The sequence below is a fragment of the Perognathus longimembris genome, chromosome 21 (assembly GCF_023159225.1).
Source record: "Perognathus longimembris pacificus isolate PPM17 chromosome 21, ASM2315922v1, whole genome shotgun sequence".
Classification (NCBI taxonomy): Eukaryota; Metazoa; Chordata; class Mammalia; order Rodentia; family Heteromyidae; genus Perognathus; species Perognathus longimembris.
In genome coordinates this window covers 42,421,636-42,445,517 of record NC_063181.1, presented here as the reverse complement: position 1 = coordinate 42,445,517, position 23,882 = coordinate 42,421,636, and the positions used below count along the sequence as shown (strand labels likewise).

Genomic DNA, 23,882 nt, shown 5'->3' with positions numbered 1-23,882 from the left:
TAGGACTTCCCTTCCTGCCTAAATAGAAGACTGCTTGTGGTGTATTATCCTTGTCATATTGTCGAACAGGAAACTTTTTATTCTTCCTAACAAATGGTCTTTCAAATTGAGTAACAACGTGTTCTGTTCCTCAGGAAATAAGACACGATCGAGATAAGGCCAGGCTGGACTCCATGGTGCTGCTCATTATGAAACTGGACCAACTTGACCAGGACATTGAAAATGCCCTGAGCGCCAGCTCGACTCCCTCCGGCACCCCCACGAACCTGCGGCGCCTGGCTCCTGTGAGTGCCCCTGCTTTCCTCCCACAGTGCTGTCCCTTCCCCTCGTGCGATCCCTCTCACGAGCCACGCACCCATGCCGCCGGCTCTGGTCACAGGCGAGAGTCCCACGCTGATCATCCAGTCCACACGAGTAGGAAAAGATGCTTCTGGTCTGATCTATCTGCTCTGTTTAATGGAGCGCACCTTGGAGAGTCAATGCACAAAGTTACCCTAGTTCTTCGATACAAGTAAAGTTAATAACTTTGTGATAACTAGTGATTACTCTGGTATCTGATACAATATACTTGAGTGATACAAAAGAAGATATTCACCGGAAATAAGAAGGTTATCTTGGGAAATTAGGCTTTCTATAGTTAAGATTTGTTGTGGATGTTTCCTTAATTGTCAATGGTTTTCAATGAGATGATATGAACTCCATTAGCAAATGCTACATATATCTTCTTTAATAAGTTATTTACACATATATACATTATGCCTAGTTATTTCTAGGACATTCATTTGTATCCTATACATTCATATTACATGAAGAAAATGCTTAATGAGCATTTTCTACATGGATGGATATGCGAATGGATGGATGGATGATGGTTGAACTAACACAGAATTCTACAACAAATAATTTAAACAAGATTAACTTGAGAATATACTAAAATACACTTGTAAAATATAATGAAGAGATCAGTGGGGAGAATTATACTTTATTGTGCATTAATTTTATACAAACAATGCTCATCTAAGATTCTGATACTCAAAGTAAAATATGGAACATATCAATTCCAAGACCAACTGTATATTTTACAGGTTTAATTGTCACTGCATATTAAACAGCTTGGTTTATTAGGATCTGACAAACATAATGATAGAGTAACTCGAACACATTGACTAAACAAAGTTGTGTGTAGCTGAGAGCAAAGAGAGAGAAAGATTACATATTTAAATAGATTAATTTGCATATAAAACTTGAACACCCACTTAAATGTCACTATTCTGTGTCTAGTTCTTTAGTCAGTATTTATTGTTCGGGCATTGGTTTTCAAGTAAATAGATAAGAATAAGAGCTTACTTGAATATGTTAGGGGTACTATTCTAAATGCTTGGCATACGTTTGACTGTATTTCACTGTTTATAATGAGTAAAAAGGAGTAAAAGAATAGAGAAGTTAATAATTACATGTACCAGAGCTAATATAAAGATAACCCCAGAAAGTTTTTCTGTTTTGTTTTGGGTTGTTTTTTTTTTTTTGCCAGTCCTGGGCTTGAACTCAGGGCCTGAGCACTGTCCCTGGCTTCTTTTTGCTCAAGGCTAGCGCTCTGCCACTTGAGCCACAGCGCCACTTCTGGCTTTTTCAGTTTATGTGGTGCTGAGGAATCGAACCCAGGGCTTCATGCATACTAGGCAAGCACTCTACCACTAGGCCACATGCACCCCTTTGTCCCCCCAAAAACTTTAGGCATACTATATTTTCTTCCAAGTTGCTACTTTTCTGAGAGGCTCTAACTAGCTGGCCACTTAGAGAGGAAATCACCTTGGATCCTATTCTTTTCCACTTGAGCATATACACATGCTGTGGTGTCTCTACCATGTACCTATTCAATAAATAAATCCTTCCTCGCTGAAGACTTGTGCATTCATGTGCAAGAGCAAAAGAAGCGGATAATAAGAGAGTCTGTGGCTGTTTTCCATTGAGAAAATTAAAAACAAAGCTTGCTCTGTCTCAATTACAAGGAATACTTCACTTGCTCCTTTCTGGCCCAAACTTTCATTCCCTCTCCACTTAATTGCTGACCACGATTCCACCATTTATGTACCGTTGCCTTCTATCTGACAGACGGCTTGGTAGCTTCACTGTCTTTAACTGTAGCACTGCACAATACTGGGTGTAGACATGTCCTCACTGACTTTTACTACTTCCTCCACTGGTGGTTCCTCTCCTGTTTTTACTTCTTTACCTCCTCAGAAATTACATCCTATGTACGTATGAGATTTCTCTTCCTACAGTTACCCCCTAAATCTTATATGTAGATTCTAACTCAATTCTCCCTTCTGGCTATTTTCCTTGGGAAACATCAGGGCTTCCCTAGCTTCTTCTGAAGGGAATCACTCAAGCTGTCCATTCTTTTGTGCTTCAATTGAGCTGAATAAGCAGTGCTATCACAAGGGATTTTCTGCAATAAGATATGGAAACGACTGTTATATCACTGTTGTAATTACTTTCAACATGCCATTGAAACTGTAGCTTCTATTGTTGATTATCTTCTTGTATCCCCTTCCTGTGATTGTCCCTGCACTATCACTGTATCTCATCTGAGTACTCTGGATACTGTATATACTGGTATTAGAACTAGGGAAGGGAAAGGGAATATTGAAATCGAGAGGCAAAGGATTAAAAAGACAAACGACTCCAAAAGCAATACTTGCAAAACCATTTGGTGTAAACCAACTGAACCACTCATTATGGGGGGTGTTGGGAGAGGGAAAAGGAGAGAGGGAAACGAGGGAGGAGGTAACAAGTTGAACAAGAAATGTACTCACTGCCTTATGTATGAAACTGTAACCCCTCTGTACTTCACTTTGACAATAGATAAGTAATTATTCAGAAAAAAAAAGCCATCTAATGGAACCTAACAGAATGCCAGAGGCCTCCGCCACGCACTTAGAGATCCTTTTCTGGGTGCATTTTTTAAGGGGCTTGGGTCATTGGGCATATGCGATTAGTTTCTCAGCAGGTATTTGTGATCTCCATTGTATGTGAAATGAAAGTGGAATCATATAGGAACCTGAACGGTGGAAGAATAAGAAGCCGAGCCCCGGGTGACATTGTCAAAAAAAAAAATGCACTCTTTACCTGACTTATGTAACTGTAACCCCTCTGTACATCACCTTTATAATAACAATAAATTATTTTAAAAAGAAAAAAGAAAGAATGTCGCTGAAATCTGTATGTTCCCATTGCCTGACACAGTTGGGGAACCAAGTACCAAATGATAGAGCTTTCTGGGAAAAAAATAAAATAAATTGCAAAAAGCAAAGGAGGGTACCAGGGGAAGTACTAGGTATCGGAATAAGGTAATTCAGATATTATTTAGTACTTACTTCGGACATGGGGCAGTGGACAGGTAAACAGGGAATGGGTCTAGATCTAGGCAGAGCTCAGGTGTTACTTCTTACAATGAACAGAGGAAAGAAGAAGAAATGACATTTGTACTAAGCTACACGTGGGTAGCCCTATTCAGTTACTTATTTCGTTGTGGTTTTCGCCCTCTACAAAACAGTGTGCTGGTTATGTTGTGAGGTCAAGCTTTGAAGTCAGAAAGACCTGTCTGTTGTTTGTTTTTAATTGGGAGGGGTGTTTGGGGGCTTTTGGTTTGGGGGGTTGTTTTGGGTTTTTCCACTGATCCTGGAGCTTGAACTCAAAGCCTGGGTGCTGTCCTTGAGCTTCTTTTGTTCAAGGATAGTGCTCTACCACTTGAGCCACAACTCTACTTCTGGCTTTTCTGGTAGATAATTGGAGATAAGAGTCTCACCGCCTCTCCTGCTCCGGGTAGCTTTGAGCTGCGATTCTCAGATCTCAGCCTCCTGGGCCACCAGAGCCCAGCAGAGGTAGATGCGTGAGCTAGAAATACTCCCGTGACCGTGTTTATATGTAATAACGTTCCATTTATTTTTTTTCAATTGAAAACTATGTACTATATGCCATGAAACACTTACACTAAGGTGTGGTGTTATAAATTATACTGGAAGATTGAATTTGTAGCCACTTTGTGTCTACACATGCAGCAAGACCTGTGTTTTCATACCAGTTCTGTCATGTATTGACTTCAGCGTGACTGTGGAATGAGACTTGCCTGAAGTCTTGGATTTATTACTTTATGAGTGATGAGAGTTATTATTTTTCACACAGAGTTGGTGAACATTGAGGAAAACAAAGCTGCCAAGTAAAAAGCAAAAACAATAAATAACATAACAAACGATGGATGTTTTTGGCAGGAGCGGGATTTGAACTTAAAACCTTGCCCTTGCTAACAAAGCAACTTGAACCCCACTACAACTTGAATCCCACTCCCTGTCCTTTATTGATGTTATTATTTTTCACATGGGTTTTTGCTTTCCCAGGGTCAACCTATTTACACAACCAACTTGTGTAAACAATGTGTAAGTAGAAGGACTATAATCCTCTTATTAGCTTGGGTTGGCCACAAACCATGATCCTCCCAATTTTAGTCTCTTGAAAAGCTAGGATTACAAATGTGAATATGCCTGGTTCAGATATTTTTTCTTAATTAATTGTTTTACCTCAGAGCCATTACATAATTAGCAAAATGCAGGGTTACTCTGTTAACTACCTAATCAAAACAAACAGGAAAGGAAAATTAAGATAAAAGATTCCTTATATTAAAAGTCAAACATGAGTAGCTTATAAATTAACTTCTACTTGCCATAATTACTTGCTACCATGCATCTGATATTCATAAATTACCCATTCATTACCATTTTCAATTTAATGCCATTTAGTTTGAAATGTAAATGAATCATGTGTTACTTATAGAACAAATATCTTTTGTCTTTTTATGAGAAAAGGAAGACTTGAGAGCTCTTATGTGAAATCATTCCAAGCAGCAGAAAATCATATTTAGTTTTGTACTTAATACACACACATTGTATATGTCTTTTATGCCATTCCAATACTAAAGATGATTTATAATTTCATAGCAAAAACATAACATTGTAAAGTCTTTCAAAAGAAAGATGTTAATATTTTGCAGTGTATTTGTTATTTCATAAAACATTATTACATAACCATATTCTATATGGAAAACACTATTTTAAGACCTGGAAATATGTCAGTGATAAAAGACAAATGAAGTCCATGAACCTCTGGTACAAACTTCTAATAGAAAGAGAAATAAGGATTATGAAATGAGAGGAATAAGTACATGGGTAGTAGGCTAGGTAGATCAATAGATAGACTGATGGATGGAAGTTATAAATAAGTATACAGTAGATACAATAATAGGACTTTAATATCGAGAATGACATGCTGTAGATATTGAAAGTGGGATATTGGTTTCAGTCAAGGAAATTGCACAGTTTTGCTTTAGAAACGAGGCTGATGTTTAGTACAACTGAAAAACAGGCAGTAGGATCGGAAATAAGAGAAACCTAAAGCATGTTTGGAAAGCTGAAGTACTTGACCATGTAGACCATGGTCAAGCGTAAATAGTCAAAATGTAATGCAGAGAAACATTCACCTCAGTATTGTTTCAAGGTAATATGCCTAGAATTGTGTGTTAGAAGTTAGGTTTAATTCCCAGCACCACCAAAAAAAAAAAAGAGGGTGCCATTGACTCACGCTTCTAATCGTAGCTACCCAGGAGGCTGAGATCTGGGGATCACAGCTCAAAGCCAGCCAGGGACTCTGATCTTCAAATCACTATGAAGAAAGCCAGACATAGAACTGTGGCTCCAGCGGGAGAGTGCTAGCCTTGAGCAAACAATCTTCAGGTCAGCACCAAGGCCCTGAGTTCAAGTCCCAGGACAGGCCAATAAGAAGCAAAGGTGATGTGTCCTTTACTCTTACATCTCTCCTCCATGTAGTCAGGGTCCCTGTAATTCAAAGAGAGCATTTCTTCAATCCATGCACCATCTTTGCAGAGATTATAGGAACTGCACACACTCTTGTCACTTAGGGGTTACTAAGACAATGTGATATTATAACCAATCAACCGGGCATCCGTAGCCCATATTTGTAATCCTAGCTACTCAGAAGGTTGTGATCTGAGGATCACAGTTCAAAGCCAGCCCAGACAGAAAAGTCCATCAAAAGCCAGAAATGGAGCTGTGGCTGAAGTGATAGAGTTCTAGCCTTGAGTGAAAACAGTGAACTCCAGCGCCCAGAGCCCCAGTACCCACCATGTGCATGCACACACACACACACACACACACCATATTTATATCTCACACACATATATAATGATGACTAACATTGAGTAGAAATTACTGTATGCCAACCACATGTACTTTGCATACTATTTGCTTAATATTCATAAAATTCCATTCATGCATATTATTATTACCCTCGTTTTCAAATAAGGGAATGGAGTCACATGTGATCCACCAGAACTCTTGTCTCAGATGGTTGTAGAGTTTATTACACAGAAAGACACTTGAGTTGGATGAGTCAAGGCCACTGTGGTATGTGTGATCACGGAGAGTTCTAGTGGAATGAGAGAAGAGGGAAGTAAGGAGACGTAAAGACGTTCTCTCTATTTGAGGTGCCCGACGCCTGTGAGGAAGTCTGAGAGATCCTTCGTTGCATGTGCGGGGTTAAGCCAGTTACTCCAGGTCACATAATGAAAAAGGATGGCTATCAGCTTCTACTTTCCGACTCTTAGTGCAGTGCCCTCGCTAGCTCCCACCACTGACATTTGTTATTCACATTCACGTGTTCAATGATGAAAGTAATGTATCACGTCTGCCTCAAGTAAGATCCTCAGAAGCAAGTAATTGTGACTAGGAAATAGGCACGGCTATGAACAACAAGTTGACACCAGCCCCTCTCCGGTGTGTCAGTGTGTGTTGACAGAGGAGGCCGCTTCCAGGTGCGGAGGGCAGGGAAGCGGGCTTGCAGGAGGTGATCACAGCTCCTTCCTTCACACCAATGCCTTCACTGTTCACAGGATCTGGAATCAGGATCTGAGAGCGGAGCAGATACTATTTCAGTCAACCAGACCCACGGAAACTTGCCTCCTAATACTGGATCGACTGATACATCACCTGCCACAACAGTGTCCAGTTCTGGAACGAAACCCAAGGCAACGGTAAGTTGCAAACGATAATGGACAGATTCAATGTGTGTGTGTGCTGGAGAAGACCAGGAAAGAGCTGATATCCCAACATGCAATGTGGAAGAGGTACTCTTGGAGTCTTAGCTCTTGGCTTGATGACATTGACTTACACACAGTCCTTCAACACACATGTTGTTTGACGTTTTCTAATGGATTTTGTAAAACCAGGTCATGAATCTAGATGGATGCAAAATAAGGCCTTTAAATTTTGTTACTGAATACTCACAGCTTTGAAAAATACAACTAGAAGAATACAAATCTGAAGATGCCTTTTCTATTACTAACCTGACCATCTTGTTTATTAGTTGAGAAAGGTTTCTAAACTTCCATGATGAAGAGATGATAGAATATAAATAGATGAAGAATTTTAATCCACTGTCATTATTTATATCTACAGTATTTTTATGATAAACATCCTTTGAGCATTTGTTACATGAATGTCTTACACTAAACAAAAAGATTTGGAGAGAAAAAATAACCTAGTCTCTGTCTTTTACTAGCTTGCACTATATTAACGGGAAGGGTACATGTAAACTGGAATTGATAGATGGATAGATAGATAGATGATAGATAGATAGATAGATAGACAGACAGATAGATATTTAATATGTAGAAGATAGATGATAGATCGATAGATAGATAAATAGATAGATATAGATAGACAGACAGATAGTTAATAGGTAGAGGATAAATGATAGATAGATAGATAATAGGTAGAAGATAGATGATAGAGAGAGATAAATGATACATTACGTAAATCTTTGAGGTATTAAATGGCATAGAAATGTACAATGCTCAATGAAATGTTTGTTAGAGAGTAAGTACTGAATAAGTGTAAGCTATTATCACTATTACGATGACCTCTTATAGATATTACAATGCTACCAAAATAAATAAAAAGGAGAGTTATCATGTGGAATAATTTAGCAGGGTGAATTGTGGAAAAAAAGACATTTTCTTTTAACCAAAAAGTGAACTGCAACAGGAAAGTAGTATTTTGACTCTAAAAGGTAACATTTATGGAGGAAGTAATTACTACTTCAAATATCTAAAGTCCAAGCAGTTCCAAAAAACCTTTCCTAGTTTAGTGCAAATCACAGTATCTTATTATTTTTTTTAAGTCCCTGTTAGCTTAACACAGAGAAACAGGTTTGGATTGCTGGTTTGCCTGCTTTTAAAATAAAAGAGTTCTAAAATAGGACTCAAAAGAGAACAGTCTCAATTTAAAACGCAGTGGATCATGGTGACCAAAACAAGAATGAAAACGCATCATTGAAATAATAAATATGACAGATGCTGATATTTACATAGGATTTATTATTTATATCAAGAGCATTTTTGATAACGTCTTTCGAACCCTCGTCTAGTATAAAGTAGACAGAAAAGACTTGAGGAGGAATGAGAGAGATCTCGCCTCTGCTTTGAACCGGCTTACCCTGCAGCAGACGAGGCCACATCTAAACAGTGGAGGAACGCTGTCTGTACTACGGGGGCAATGACTTCTCTTTCTCTGTAATGGTTTTGAACTCAAGGTCTTACACTAGGTAGATAAACATGCTCTGTCACTTTTTTCAGATAGGGGCTCCCACTTCTTGGGGTCATCCTTGAGCCATGGTCTTCCTCCATCCACTTTCCGTGCAGCTTGGATTACAGACATGCACCATTACACAGTCCTCCTCCCCTAAGTTTTATCTTCAATATTTCAAGAGTCACTGGAACATTGACTTTTTAACACTACTGAGGACAAATGAGAAAGTTCCTTTCCTTAAGATCGTTTTGCTTGAATTCTCTTTTGAAAGCACCTGCTAGTTTCCTACAGAGTTCTTTTTAACGTTGGTAGTAACCTCATGTCCATCTTTTCTTTAGAATAATTACCAATGCGTCCAGAAATTTTTCCTTTGGAATATGAAATGTGTGAACAGCTTGTAATTCATTATGATATATGCATCTGTGTGTAAACTTCCCAGAGTCTTTCATTTCTCTCATGTTTATAAACATTTAGTTATGCATTAATGTTATATATGTATAACTATTTTTATAAAGTTTGCGATAAGAAGAACAAAGTTATATTTTCCCAGAACTTTAACCAATTGGAGTAATCCAAGGTTTCCTTGTTCAAATAATTCTCTTTTTTGCCACATCACTTGATCAAATTATTCAGCCATCCATCATAATTAACATACCTTTTAATTACTGAAGATATGAATTACTTTTCATGGCATCTTATCTCTGACAAGGGATGTGAATAGTATTTAGTTGTGCAGGTGTAACGAACAATCTGTTACCAGAGTCCAGCTTCATAATCACACCACAGCTTATTAGTAAGCAAGTAAGAAGAATGTTTCTGCAATTTAAATGGATCCCAAATGCAGTATTCCACTTAATACAACCAAGAACAGCCTCACAAACTTGACTGATGCCAAAGTTAGAGCTAGACATCACGGCATACAACTCTGTCCAGCAACTAGGCTACACTTAAAAATTCTCAGGTAGCCTAGTGCCCAAAAGGGACACTCCACTGCCAAAGGCAGGAGATTTTGAGAAATGTTCTGAAAGAAAATGTGCCATGCATAGGAGAAGTTTTAAAAACAGAAAAATATAGTAACCTACGGAGCTCTACTGTTGTACAGTGCACCTAATTTTCAGTTTTAATATTAAGTAGAATCATGACATTCTAAGACCGCTCATTTAACACTTGTTTCTCTGTGTTGAGCTAGCAATGGCATTAAAATAATAGCATGACACTATGATTAAAATAATAGCATGACACTATGATTTTCAAGAAACATTTAATAATAGTGACTAGCTACCACAAAATGCTTATGCAAGGTTTTTAGATGTTTAAGTGTCTATTTACCACTAGAACTTCTTTTATATTTGCTACTAGAAAGAGATCAATGAATAATCTTCAAATTTCTTACTGTGGACATCAGGTATTGGGATGTTCAAGCTTTGTTCTTTTGCTCAGAATTGTTTTGACTACTCTGGGTCATTTTGAAATTCTATATGGACCTTTTATGATTTTTTTATATTTCCATGAAGAATGTAATTGTTCATTTGATGGGTATTCCTTTGAATCTGTAGATTGCTTTAGATATGACTGCCATTTTAACAATAAATCTTTCAGCCTATAAGCATGTTATGTCTTTCTGTTTTTCTGTGTGTGACCTCTATAATTTCTTCAATTGTTTCATAACTTTCACTTCTTCAATGACATTTATTCCAGAATATTTTGCTTCTATGTGTTTCTATAACTATAGCAAATGGGGTTTCTTTCTCCAGCCATTTTTTTACTGACACATAAAAAAATGCCACTTTGTATGTTGATTCATTCTGCAACATTACTAAATACATTTACCATATTTTTGCTGATACTTTAGAATTTTCTACACAGAAGATCATGCTATCTGAAAAGAAGGATAATTTGACTTTCCTTGTTTTGAACTGGGTGTCCTTTATTTCTCTCTCGACTAGTTGCTCTGGCTAAGATATCTAATACCAGTTGAATAAAAGTGTAAAAGTATCTTAGAGGAAATTCTTTCTACTCTTTCAGCTGAATCAGAGATTTTATTCTTGTTTTTCTTAAGTATAGTTTTAAGGGCCCATAGTCATCTAGTACATTCTACATTTATGAAGAAAGAGACCCATCCTCAGATAACAAGGTAAAGGACATATTTTACTTGTAATGTAGGTAACTAGAGGAACAAGCAATCTACTATTTTACTGCCCACAAGACCTAAAGATATCATCATAAAAGGATGAATTTTTAATTTAGTGGAATCTGCGGCTCTGCTCTACCCCCAGAAACTCCTTTGTTTAATTGGTAATACAGAGAATCCTAATAAGAGTAGTGAAAACTGTAATAACTTGAGCAATTTGGAGCAGCTTTGAGTATGTCCTCAACAACCTAAAAAGACCTTGGAACGCATTGCCATGCATATTAGGATGCATTACCTGCTGCAATTCATAACCTTTTTATCGGAGACATCAATACTTGGCCTTCAATATTTGTAATTGCTCCAGGATGAAAGGTTAGATTCAGAATATACCAACCCAAGGCAACACAATAGGTTCAACTTCACAGATTGAATGTGCTGGTAGGTGTTTGATTGTTATTACTGAAATAGAGCCAACACACATAGAAGAGGAGGGACCATCAACTCAGGAAGTGGCAAGAACCAGGGGCAAACAGATGACACCAGACAGTAGTGCTGATTCCTTTCAACAGCCGTTCAAAACAAATCCAAAGATTCCAGAATGATCCCTTAAAATGTACACCGTTCTAGGCTGGGAATGTGGCTTAGTGGTAGATGTTTGCCTACCATGCATGAAGCCCTGAGTTCAATTCCTCAGCACCACATACACAAAAAAAGCTGGAAGTGGCGCTGTGGCTCAAGTGGTAGAGTGCTAGCCTTGAGAAAAAAGAAGCTTGAGGACAGTGCTCAGGCCCTGAGTCCAAGGCCCAGGACTGGCAAGAAAGAAAAAAAAAAGAAAAGAAAAGAAATGTATCCAGTTCTGTGATTCCAAGATCATTTCTGGGTGATCTGAAAAAATAAATAAATATTACAGTGCCATCAACAATCTAATTGTTTAGCTGATTTTACTGACAATTTCAAAAATCCTCTAATGCTTCTAAGCTATTGTTACTGTTATTATAATCCAGATCTCCCTTGCTTATGTTGAGGTCAATAGATGAGTCCCTTACATATAATCTCTTCATTCCCCTTCAGGCTCTGTCAAGCCTGAAGGAACTTTTCTGCTTTGGAAGGCCTCTGTCAATAATATTTCCTTAAAAGTGCTAAGTACTTCCAGGGGCAGAAAATTAAAGGCTAATGATTGCATAATAATTTTGACAATCCCATATTTTTAATGAATTTTATTTTTAATGAATTTTATTTAATGAATTTTATTAAGTCATTTTAAAGAAATGTCTTAAACTGCACACGCCTATAATCCCAACACTTGGGAGACTGAAACCAGAAGATGAATTTGAAACCAGCCTGGTTATACCAGCCTTAGTTATACCTTGCTTTAAAAACGAAATAGGTAAATAAGTAAAAACAGTACCTTATTTCCTTTTGTTGTTGTTTTCTTTTTTGTTGGTCCTGAGCCTCTTTGTGTTCAAGGCTAGCTCTCTACCACTTTGTGCCACAGCACCACTTCTGGTTTTCTGGCAGTTAATTGGAGAAAAGAGTCTCACAGACTTCCCTGCCTGGGATGGGCGGGGGAGGGGAGAGGGAGGCATTGAATGCAATCCTCAGATCTCAGCCCCCTGAGTAGCTAGGATTACAGGCGTGAGCCACCAGCCCCTGACCTTATTTCCTTTTTTAATTTAAAAAGTAATCTTGCCCAAGATGCATGTTTTTTAAATAACAGATTTATATTTTGGCTCTTTTGCTCGAAAGAATCACACATTGCCATTCCTCTTTCTATGCATCCGTGTGGGCATATTCATTTTGTGTGTATACAATATACATTCCTTGGTGTTATCAAGGGGCTATAAAACTGTTTCTAACCTAAAGTTCATGACTGGATATAGAAGGATCCTTGAACTTTTGCCTTTTAACAATTACACATTTCCAGGAAAGCTGTCCATCGCTTTGTGGGATTCTACCAACATCTCTAAAGAAGCCTACCCTTGAGTTTTTCTGAGTCAGTCACTTACCCAATAAATATGTATCAACATTGCACACCTATCATCTTCGCTACAAATAACAACACCATTCAGATACACGGACAGAGATGGCATCACTTGGGCCTTTTTGTGAATGAAGCTCCCCACTATTCTGCCCCCGCCCTCAGTGCGGCTGTATACTCCCCGCAGATGGGGAAACCAGTTGCATACATTCGCCTTCATTCTCTTTTCCCAGCATACACCTAAAAACAACAGTGACCCAAACCCCAAAAGAACAGCAGCCGGGGACTCCTAGGGATACTGTCCATGGAAACCTGGTTTAGTATTGAATGTATCACGTAAAACACACTTTAAATTCAGTCATAATTATAACTTTTTGATCAGGTTTTTACAAAATGTATCTTGTATTCATGTCTATCCGATACATATTGTAATGCAAGTCGTTATCTCTTATGGTGTCCACGATTTAAAATCAAATAGAGATTGTGCCAAACCCTCGTGTAATCAAGCTGTGGATATTCTACCGTCAGTAGAATCAGCCAATACCTTTCAAAACTAGGGAAGAAATTGTTTTGCAAGCCAGAGGAACACAAGCTGGGCAGAAAGCTGGGTGTAGTGTGAGAGCCGGAGGGCGGGGGGCGGGGGGGGGGGTGGAGAGGAGATGGGGGGCTTACAGAGCCTGAAGCTGGGCTAGCAGTGCAGGGCAGGGGTCCTTTCTAGCGCCTAATACTTGGTACTATCACTGCCACCACTGAGTGAATCTGAAATCCTTCTACATTTTTATTTTACAAAATAGTTATTCTAAAATGAAAAAAAAAACAACCAAACCAAATAGAGGCTTTACTTTCCAAATATCAAATACAAATACCTCTTTTTACTGGAGCCTGGAAGGGAAAATAATAGCAATATTAAAAATTCACTAGAACAGGAAATTTTATAATGTCACATATTATAATATTTGAAAAGAAAATAGGCAGTTATGAATAAGTAGAAAACGACACAGGATTTTTTTTAAAAGCAGATTAGTTAATGTCATCTGAAACATCAAAAAAGTTGAGTAGGACAGTTGATAATGAAACACCTGTAATCCTAGCTGAGATCTCAGTTTGAAGCCAGCCTGGGCAGAAAAGTCCCCGTGAAAGTGAGACTCTTATCCCAAGTAAACACTGCAAGTGGAGCTGAAGATCAACGTTGTAGAGCACTAGCCCTGAGCAAGAGAGCTCAGGGACAGCAGCCAGGCCCTGAGTTCAAGCCCCACAACCAACAAAAACAAAAACAAAAAATCCTTTCAATTTAATGCTTTTCAATGTGACAATTTTGGATTAATATAGCTGCAAAGTAACACTCAGGTAGGTAGATACTTAAAGAAATATTTGCCTTTGTGTTCAGTAAGATCTCCATAGTGTATGAAGAGGAAAAGTAAGGTAAATTTTAAAACTTTTTAAAAGGAAAACAGAGGCAACAAGTTGGATAAGAAATGTACTCACTGCCTTACATATGAAACTGTAACCCCTCTTTCCTTCACTCTGACAATAAAGAAATTAAAATTAATTAATTAATTAATTTAAAAAGGAAAACCGAGGAGTTGAGAATATGGCATAGTGGTAAAGTGCTTGCCTTGTATACATGAAGCCCTGGGTTCGATTCCTCAGCACCACATATATAGAAAAGGCCAGAAGTGGTACAGTGGCTCAAGTGGTAGAGTGCTAGCCTTGAGTAGAAAGAAGCCAGGGACAGTGCTCAGGCCCTGAGTCCAAGGCCCAGGACTGGCAAAAAACAAAAACAAAAAAAATGAAATTCACTCAATGGTTATTAAAATAAGGTTTTTTTTAATCCTTTATTAAAGCATTAAAGGTTCCATTCATGTATTTTAGATTTTGACTTGCATTTCTCTTATGGCCAGTGATGTAGAACACTTCTTCATGTGTCTCTTGGCCATTCTCATGTCCTCTTCAGAGATGTCTTTTTTTAGGACTTTAAATCTATTTGTTAAAGGGACAGTTGGTTCTTTGAGGTTTTATTTTGGGGGACTTTAATTTTTTCAGTTCTGCCTATATTTTAGAAATGAGGCCTTTGTCTGTTGTATGGTCAGTAAAGATCTTTTCCCAATCTGTGGGCTTTCTGTTTATCTTGCGAGCTATGTCCTTTGCCCTGCAGAAGCTCTGCAGTTTGATGCAGTCCCATTTGTCCAACCTTTCTTTGATTTGTTGTGCTTATGGGCCTTTATTAAGAAAGTTTTGTCCTGTGCAGTAATAAATATGCAATTTATTGATTTTGGCTTTGAAAAATAGAAACGTTTCAATATCACTTTGATATTGAAAAAAAATGACAAATTGCCCCTGGTTTTCTGGGGTTTTAGGTATTAACATCAGTTGTGATCCACGTACACGTTTGGTTGTGAAAGTGGTTTGGTTGGCTAGTTGATCTCTAGAGGGGCATCCTCGACTGCGACGTGGGCACTTTCAATTCAGGAACTTCACTGTGTTAAGGAGAATTAACTTATGCCCCTCACACTGATTCTTGGTTCTATGCTGAAGTAGTCGGAGCGTGGCAGGAGAGCGAGCCTTGCTTCCTTTTCTGTGCTTATTGTACAGTGGCCTTGTTAACTCGGTGCCTGGAGCAGGAATCCTAAGAAAAGACGACAAGATCGAAACTCATACAAATGATGGAATACCTTGAACAGTCCATTAAGACAAGAAACAACATTCAAAAAGTGCGTCGACCACCTAAGATTTGGTTGTATGAATCAGTCCTTATATGTTATCCTTATGAGGAAAAAAACTAGCTTTTTCCATGTGCCAATGTGACTCCTCACATCCAGTTCATAGCTTCATCCAAGAGAAATAACGACTTCCAGTTATTTCTGTGCAGTATGAAATGGCCAAGCCAATAACATGCCACATTACAGCAACTGAGAATGTAATTCATAGCACTGAGCTGTCATAATAACCAGGAGAAGCCATTTGCACAATCTTCTCTTTCCTCATTTCAAATCTAGTTCTCCCAAAGCCCTAATTATATATGCAATAGGCTTCCTTGCTTTTCTCTACTTTCCCGCTAACAGATGGGTCATTAATTCTACCCTTGGTTCTGGATGGGTCTGGACTCACTCCTTGAAGTCAGTGAAAGCAAGTTGAAATGTTCAACCAAGGATTCCGTGTGGACAGTCAGAAGCAGTTGACACAGAAGCCCTTCTTCACTATAGCTTGGAGCTGGGTCTACCACATACTAAAACTTGAGGTTGAAAAAAGTATGAATCTCAAACAACCACTTGGGTATTTAGAAAAATCACACATTTGTATTTGGAACCATCATCTCTCTAAAATATGCCGTGCTTGGTAGGTCGTGTATATTTGCTGTGCTCCTTCCTTCTGATCAGCAGCTCATGCTCTGGAGATGGCAGCTGCTAGCGCTACTCCTCAGTGCCTCTCTCCTTTGCCTACTGAGACCAAGTGCCGGGAGCCAGGTGGGTCAGTGGCCGTTCAAAAAATTCTGTTGATGTTCATGAAATCAACACTTCATTATTTCTTGTGTTCTGCGGATTGTTTTATGTCGTTTTATGTCATTTTTGTCTCAGTGCTTCACCAGGAAGGACTATTTCTTTTCATATAAATATAGTAATTTACAGAATAGGCATTTAAGGAATACTATGAAGAAGCAATCATAACCAAACAAATCAACACTATTCACTCTATACACCCAGAAGCGCCTTCTTCTGCCGGGCTTGGCCAGACTTGTTTTATCCCTTGCATATATTGTACAACATAGAGCACAGATTTTATTTAAACCCAGATTTAGGAATTACAAGAGAGAGAAAGCATTGAAGAATTTTTGTTTGAACCCAGACAGCCTCTTGATTTCCAAGGTTGCCCACCCACAGCGCCTTCCTCCACGGCTGGGCCACTGCACGCCTTCTCAAGGCTTCCTCGTCGCTGAGTCTCCAGTCTTGGGGGACAGAGAGTAAAAACATCAGGCTCCAGATATAGAGGAGCTGGACTCAGCCTTGGTCTGGGGCGTCGCTGGCGGCGATGGTCTGGAGGAAATGCCAATCCAATACTTCAAAAGATTGGATGGTAAACCGTGTGATGCATCTGAACTCTGTGTCTCTTCTGTAGAATAAAGTGGGAAATTTAAAGAACTTTTAGTTGGTGAATATTTAGACCTTCGAACTAGCAAAACTTGAACTTGAAAAGTACCTCCCCAGCTAGGGCCAGTGGTTGTTGCCTGTAATCCTAACTACTCATTAGGCTGTGCTCAAAGGATCTTGGTTCAAAGCCAGCTGAGTCTGATAAATCCAAATGACTCTTACTCTGAATTAACCAGCAAAGGGCTGGAAGTGGAGGAGTAGTTCAGGAGTTAGGGCACTAGTCTTGAGCAACAAAGTCAAACAAGAGTGTGAGGTCTTGAGTTTAAGTCCCAGTACACACACACACACACACACACACACACACACACACACACACACACACAATTTCCCAAGAAAATATTAGCCAAGTATTCCATGTGACATATTGGGGATACATCAAAAATGAGCAGTCTTCTACTTATTAAGCATCTGAAGCTTTCCTTTCTGCATTAGACCCAAATTGATATGCATAGATAGATAGATAGATAGATAGATAGATAATAGAGAAAATAGTAGAGGGGAAGTCTGTGTAGATTTTGGTCTGGTGTTCTAATATTTCTCACATAGTGCTATAGAGTAAAATTGCATGTTTATTGAAAGGTAATTTTGTTACTATTAATGCCAAGCTTTTCTTATGCTTATAAGGTAATCAAACATATCTTAATTTAAGGTCATGAATATTATCTGCCATTTATAAGTCTGTTACACTTATCTATTTTTTTTACTAAAGCCTATATTTTTAATTAAACAAAGACATTTTCATTTTTAATGTAACTGAACTCTGATACTATTAGTAATGTGTGACTCCAACCAGGTTTTCCCAATACCATAAAGAAGTTTTGTGAATGTGTGAGTTACTATGCTAGATATTGGAATAGAACTTAAGGGAGGGAGGGAGGAAAGGAGGGAGAGAGAGAGAGAGAGAGAGGAGAATATATATATATACATATACATATATATATACATATATACATATATATGTATAAAACAGTATTAGGATCTCTGGAATCAGACTCCAAGACTAAGAATGGACCAGGATGGTAAAAGTGGTGGACAGAAGATGGCAATAAGACTTTGAATCATGCCCCAAGAGAAGCATGAACAGATGCAAGAAAGGCAGAACTGACAGCAGGCTAGAGTGAAGTAGAACTCTAAGGATTGTTCCAAATTGAACCTTGCCAATAATTGGCCTTTGCCCATAGAAAGTTATGTAACCAAAATCAGTTACAGTGACATCAGGGGTAAAACCACGGGAAAGAAAGACAAAATAAAAAGGACATAATTTTACATGGTAGGTTGAAAATAACAGCAACAATGATAAACCACTGGATTCTATAACTTGGATTTCATTTCACTTATTATCATCTTATATGATCATATGTACATAGCTATTGAGCTATCATGATCTTCTGCTAGTATTATCTTAGACGTGTACTAATTATTTCCAATGACAGAAACCATAGAGTCCATGTTTCTTTGGGTCTGGCTCACTTCACTTAGTATGATTCATTCCAAGTCCTTCCATTTCCTTACGAATGGAGCGATGTTATTCTTTCTGATAGAGGCATAGAATTCCATTGTGTTTATGTACCACATTTTCTTGATCTACTGAGAGGCATCTGGGTTGGAACCTGGACATTGTATGTATGCATATTGGAACTAGGGAAGGGATGGCAAATATCAAAATTGAGAGACAAAGGATAAAAGGACAAACCAATGCAACAGCAATACTTACAAAACTATATGGTGTAAACCAACAGCGCAACTCATGGGGGGGCGGGGAGGAAATGGGGATGGGGGAGGGGAAACGAGGGAGGAGGTAACATGTTGGATAAGATATACATGCACTGCCTTATGTATGAAACTGTAACCCCTCTGTACAGCACTTTGATAATAAAGAAATAAAAAAGGAAGTTATGCAACTTTGACGAAGCAGTTGCTTGTGTTCAAGGACATGTCCCAACACGACAAGTAGCCGCGACCATTGGCAGCCGCTATTCCCAGCAGAGGGAAATCAGCTCACTGGCCCTGAGGTTGGAATCTAGGGGCGAACGCAGCAGTTTCTGGGGCCTTTACTCCCATTGGCTAGCTAGCTGTATATACTGATACAAGTAGCAGGTAGCCAAATGTGTGGTTGTGAATTTGGTATCCAGTGAATACCAAAGTAGGGTTCTTCTCTATAGTCTTAAATGATGACAAAGAATTTCCCAGGTAAAGAGAGAGAAATGTCTGGTACAAATATGTAAGAACACAAAACAGTCTTTTCACAGAATTCTGGTAATTTGAGTAAAATATGGTGCACATAACTCCAACTGGCCAAAAGTATGGCTACACTAACCTTTAGGTCAAGTCTGTGGAGAACCTTCAATGCTCTGACAAAACCAAAAATCTGCTTTCAGGGAAAGGTGAGGATGTCTTTTAAATAAGAAAGTAGAACGACATCCTTTCCTGTCAGTTATGGAACCTGGTTTCCTTGTTTGCTCTACGAAGTGCTAGTGAGCTTTCCTTGCATGCTGGGGCACTTTCTTGGGCGCTGAGCTAGGGAAGGGGTGGATTGACCAGAGAGCGGCCTGGGATCGAGGAGCTTCTCAGCACTTCCTGGGGTGCAGAAGGGTGTATTTCAGGAAAAAGCATTTGTAAGGAGGCTTACATGTTCAGATCAGACAGCAGGGAAGAAAATAAGGTCCGGCTGGCTCTTCCACCAGGCTCTTCTACCAGAGGAGCCACGTGCTTAGAGGCGCTGTATAAATAGTAGGGGCCCCAAGGATAACCATGTACTCATATGCACCACACTGAGGTGGAAAGACATTGTTCTTACAACTTTTTAAGCAGTAGAGTACAGAATGCAATTTTTTTTCTTACAAAATACCTGAAAGGACTTTAGATGTCCTCAAACCAGAAAACAATTACTATGTAGCTGATGGCATTTTAAAGCAGGAAACACAAATTTCAAATTGTTCCAGTATTTTCCATGACTGTCAACACCAAGTATAGAGGACTGTACTCGGCTCTTTTGTTTTGGTTCTTGTTTTTCTTTCAGGATGCTGCCATCTTCTGGTGAAATTTTATCACTGTATACACCCAAGAAAAAGTCACCAGTCGGAGGCAAATTAACATTATACAATGGCCCATTTAAAGCAAGCAAAGGGAGGAAAGAGAGGAAAGGAAGAAGAGAAAGAAATTGTCCTGATTGTTAAAGTTTTCGCTCTGTTTCTGTTAGCTATGAGTCCATAAAAGTCATCACTCCTTCCTAACTCCCTGAACCTATCAGTGCACCTGCCTGCCCCAATTCTTGCCTCTTCTCACCCCTGCTATAGCACGGTGCTGCAACCACATATACTTCATTTCCCTTATTCCAAGGCTGCAGGTGAAGAGTGGGTCGTGGGCCAGGAGAGGAAGGTGTGGCTAGCCGTTCACAAGGCCGGAGGCCAGCCATGTTCTCAAGAAGGAAGCTCGGCAGTAGTGAACCTTGCTCTACCCCCTTACTCTTTCTCCCATCATGAAAAGAAAACAAGTAAACGATGGCACGTTTTATGTTTTCTTGAATTAAGTATTTTACTAAGCCAGTTCTGTTTTGGTTTTTTTTGCCAGTCCTGGGCCTTGGACTCAGGGCCTGAGCACTGTCCCTGGTTTCTTTTTGCTCAAGGCTAGCACTCTGCCACTTGAGCCACAGCGCTGCTTCTGGCCATTTTCTGTATATGTGGTGCTGGGGAATCGAACCCAGGGCTTCATGTATACGAGGCAAGCACTCCAGCCTCTAGGCCGTATTCCCAGCCCCCTAAGCCAGTTTTAAAATACTTCTTTTTGATTAAATAGTTAAAAATTTTTCAAGGGACTCAGAAATTCAGTGAGTGTGCAGAGGTCAACAGGACACTGCCCGCACAGTGAGCCCTCAACCCACGAGAAGAACATTTATACCTTATTAATGCAGTAGACACACTCTTTGAAAGCAACACATAAAATGATTTTGACCAATTGTAGTTTCAACAACACATTTATTTGCATGCTGCTTAACTCCTATGACAAAATTGTTCTTCGTGCTGAATCACATTTCTGGAATTTTCTTTACTACGGAATAATAGGATGAGACAATAAGTCATTGAAAAGGGGACCAGACCAAGACAATTGGGTTAACTGAGAGAATATCACCAAGTGAGAAAGAACATCTTGTCCTGCATGTCATAAACAAGATAAAGAGTGATTTAGAGAGTCAAGTTCTCAGCAAGATGGAAGTATTCCACCTAAGGGGAAACTGAAAGATGAAGGAGTCTTTTGATCATCAGACAAACACCACAACACATGATTATATTCCAAATGACACTAATGAATGAGGTCTTTATCTAGGAAGGCAAGGATTATGAAAAATGATTAATAATTCTGTCACCCGTCCTATCATCCATCCTAATAACTGTCATTTCACTGTGGGCCACAGCTGTCTTTGCAGCTTTCTGTCGCTTTGCCCTGCGCACACCAGTAGTGACTGCCTGAGAAGGGGCTGAATGGGACTTCAGCCATCACAACTCTTTAGACTATTCCAAAGAATATAAATTATCATTTGCAGATACCATTTCTAGAAACTTTTGTCTCTCTGACTCCTCAATAGCCATAAGTCTCTTGCACTTTGAATAAAACAGCTAAAGAGAGTTCGCATGACTATTGCCTTTAAAATGGCGTGTCCTGTGTATAGCTTAGCTCTCCTTTCTATCAATGGGGTATTTCTTTCCACTGGAGAAGATGAAGAAATACTTCAGCACTTAGTCAACATGTGACAGAAAGTTCATGAACTATGCTTTACAGTTTTAGTCCTTCACGTGGCAGCAAGTAAGCCCTAGTGTTCCACCAGGACGGAACACAAACATGTTACGGGGAGGGGGTTCTGCCCCGCCCTGGCACCCTGAAGAAATGATGTCCCCACGTCACTGCAGAGGAATGTGTTTGGACATTTTCTTGGAATGCTGATGAACTGACCACCAACCCTCAAACAATACTGCTGCTTGTGTACAAAATGGTTGTAAACAGGCTTCTCGTGAAAACGATGGTTTATATGGATTGCCGTTTTCTCTATGTTTAATCTCTACTAGCAATTATTAAAGGAAGCACGACTTGAGGTAGCTCTGAGGCTGTAAATCTCCAACAAAGATCAATTCTCTTTATTCAGTCTCACTTTTGCCAGGCAGTTAGCCTTGCTTCTCATTAGCAAAGCCATTTACATACACACATTTTTTTTAAAAGACGTAGCAGGGGCTGGGGTATGGCCTAGTGGCAAGAGTGCCTGCCTCCTATACATGAGGCCCTGGGTTCGATTCCCCAGCACCACATATACAGAAAATGGCCAGAAGTGGTGCTGTGGCTCAAGTGGCAGAGTGCTAGCCTTGAGCAAAAAGAAACCAGGGACAGTGCTCAGCCCCTGAGTCCAAGACCCAAGACTGGCCAAAAAAAAAAAAGAAGTAGCAAATGATAACAGGGTATGGTTCTTTCACACAGATTAACGCAGCAGATCAAAGGAATAATCTCTTAATCTGTTTTAGTGAATTTGGAATTCTACCTATATCAGTCTCTGATCAAAGCATTTTCAAGAGATCTGACTCTTAGAATGTAGCATTACGATGAAGCAGCTTTTGTTTGGTTCATTTATGGTATACTTGCTCGGTCACGATGCTGTCTCTAAGTACCAAATGTTGCCTTTGTGACGTTTGTTGTTGCTTTGGTTTGCTTTCATTTGGGTTTTTCCGGTGGTATTAGAATTTGAACCAAGGGCCTTGGTTGGCTTGACTAGCTGGCGCTCTACTGCTTGAGCCACACCTCCACCCATGCTCTTTTGCTGGCTATTTGGAGACATTCTTACTGGTCCTCCAGACGTCAGTCTCCTGACTATCTATAGTTACAAGTGTGAGCCAATAGCAACAACCTGGTTGCTTTCTGGTTATTTGCATTTCAGTTACTCATTGAATAGTTACTTAATAAGAATCCACTGTGAGCAAAATGCTTAGAAGACATCAGAGGCGCAACAGGCTTCCTCTGTGGGACACAGGGAATCGGAGATCGATGAAGGAATAGCTGTTTTCAGAAAACTTTGTGGGGAAGGGTGGAGAGGGGCAAATAATTGTACTCTTGAATGAAAGGGAAGGTGCTATACAGATGCAAGGGCTTCAGATTCAAAGCCTGGTTAGCGTTCGATCCCGTGTGGCTCCTATTCAGAGAGAGAGAGAGAGAGAGAGAGAGAGAGAGAGAGAGAGGACAATATGTAGACTTGGAGAAAATCTCCTAAATGGGGACAGAATATATGGACTGCTCTAGAGAAAACTGCTTTGGAATCTACTACAGAACAATGACACTTGACCCGAGGGAGTAAGAGTAATACAGAGAAGGTGTACATGGATTCAAGACACACTGAGAAATGAAAAGCAATTTATTGACATAAGAATTAGCAGAGAAAGAACTGAGATCAATGAATACAGAACAGCTAGAAGGTGATGGTTCCAGGATGAGAATAACTTGCACCTTCATTTTCCCTTATTCTGAAATAAATCCCCACGTTTCACCCAAGGCTTCCCTCAAAACGCAACACGACATTCCTATGGTGTATCAGGCCAGCCGCAGAAGCAGAGCACACAACGCATATCAGCGATCCACGCGGAGGACAATCCCCAGGCCGGTGAGGAAAGGGAGCGTCGGCGGCGACGGTGGCCCGGAGGCTGGCAATCTCTGGTCCTCGCGTAATCAAACTACACTTAGGATACCAGGAGTTTGGGGGTAGTCACAAGGACAGCGGTCAACGCTTCTGGACTGGACTCAAGGTGGCAAGGATCTGGGTCTTTCTCTAGGAATATCTAAGGGTATAGGGAAGAATTGAACAGGTGCGTAAAGGAGCAATGACATGAATTTTTTGTCCAACGGAACAAAGCTGACAGTGGCAACAGTAATAATAACAATACGTTTGTTATTTTAGAACCCATTGTTCTCAAGTATTTTGAACAGAAAGCAAAATAAGT

At 39.5% G+C, this 23,882-nt stretch overlaps 1 protein-coding gene and 1 non-coding gene across 2 annotated transcripts in view; one reads left to right on the top strand and one right to left on the bottom strand.

Annotated features, from left to right (window-relative positions):
* Dlc1 (DLC1 Rho GTPase activating protein) overlaps window positions 1–23,882 on the top strand; it is a 334,097-nt gene that overhangs the window by 84,733 nt on the left and 225,482 nt on the right. The window contains exons 4-5 of the mRNA XM_048330552.1: window positions 135–284; window positions 6,962–7,102. Coding sequence (XP_048186509.1) covers window positions 135–284; window positions 6,962–7,102 — 291 coding nt within the window. The remainder of the gene's footprint in view (window positions 1–134; window positions 285–6,961; window positions 7,103–23,882) is intronic.
* On the bottom strand, window positions 1,709–1,816 carry LOC125339762. The gene has a single exon (XR_007208612.1). It is a non-coding gene; the product is annotated as a small nucleolar RNA SNORA67 (small nucleolar RNA).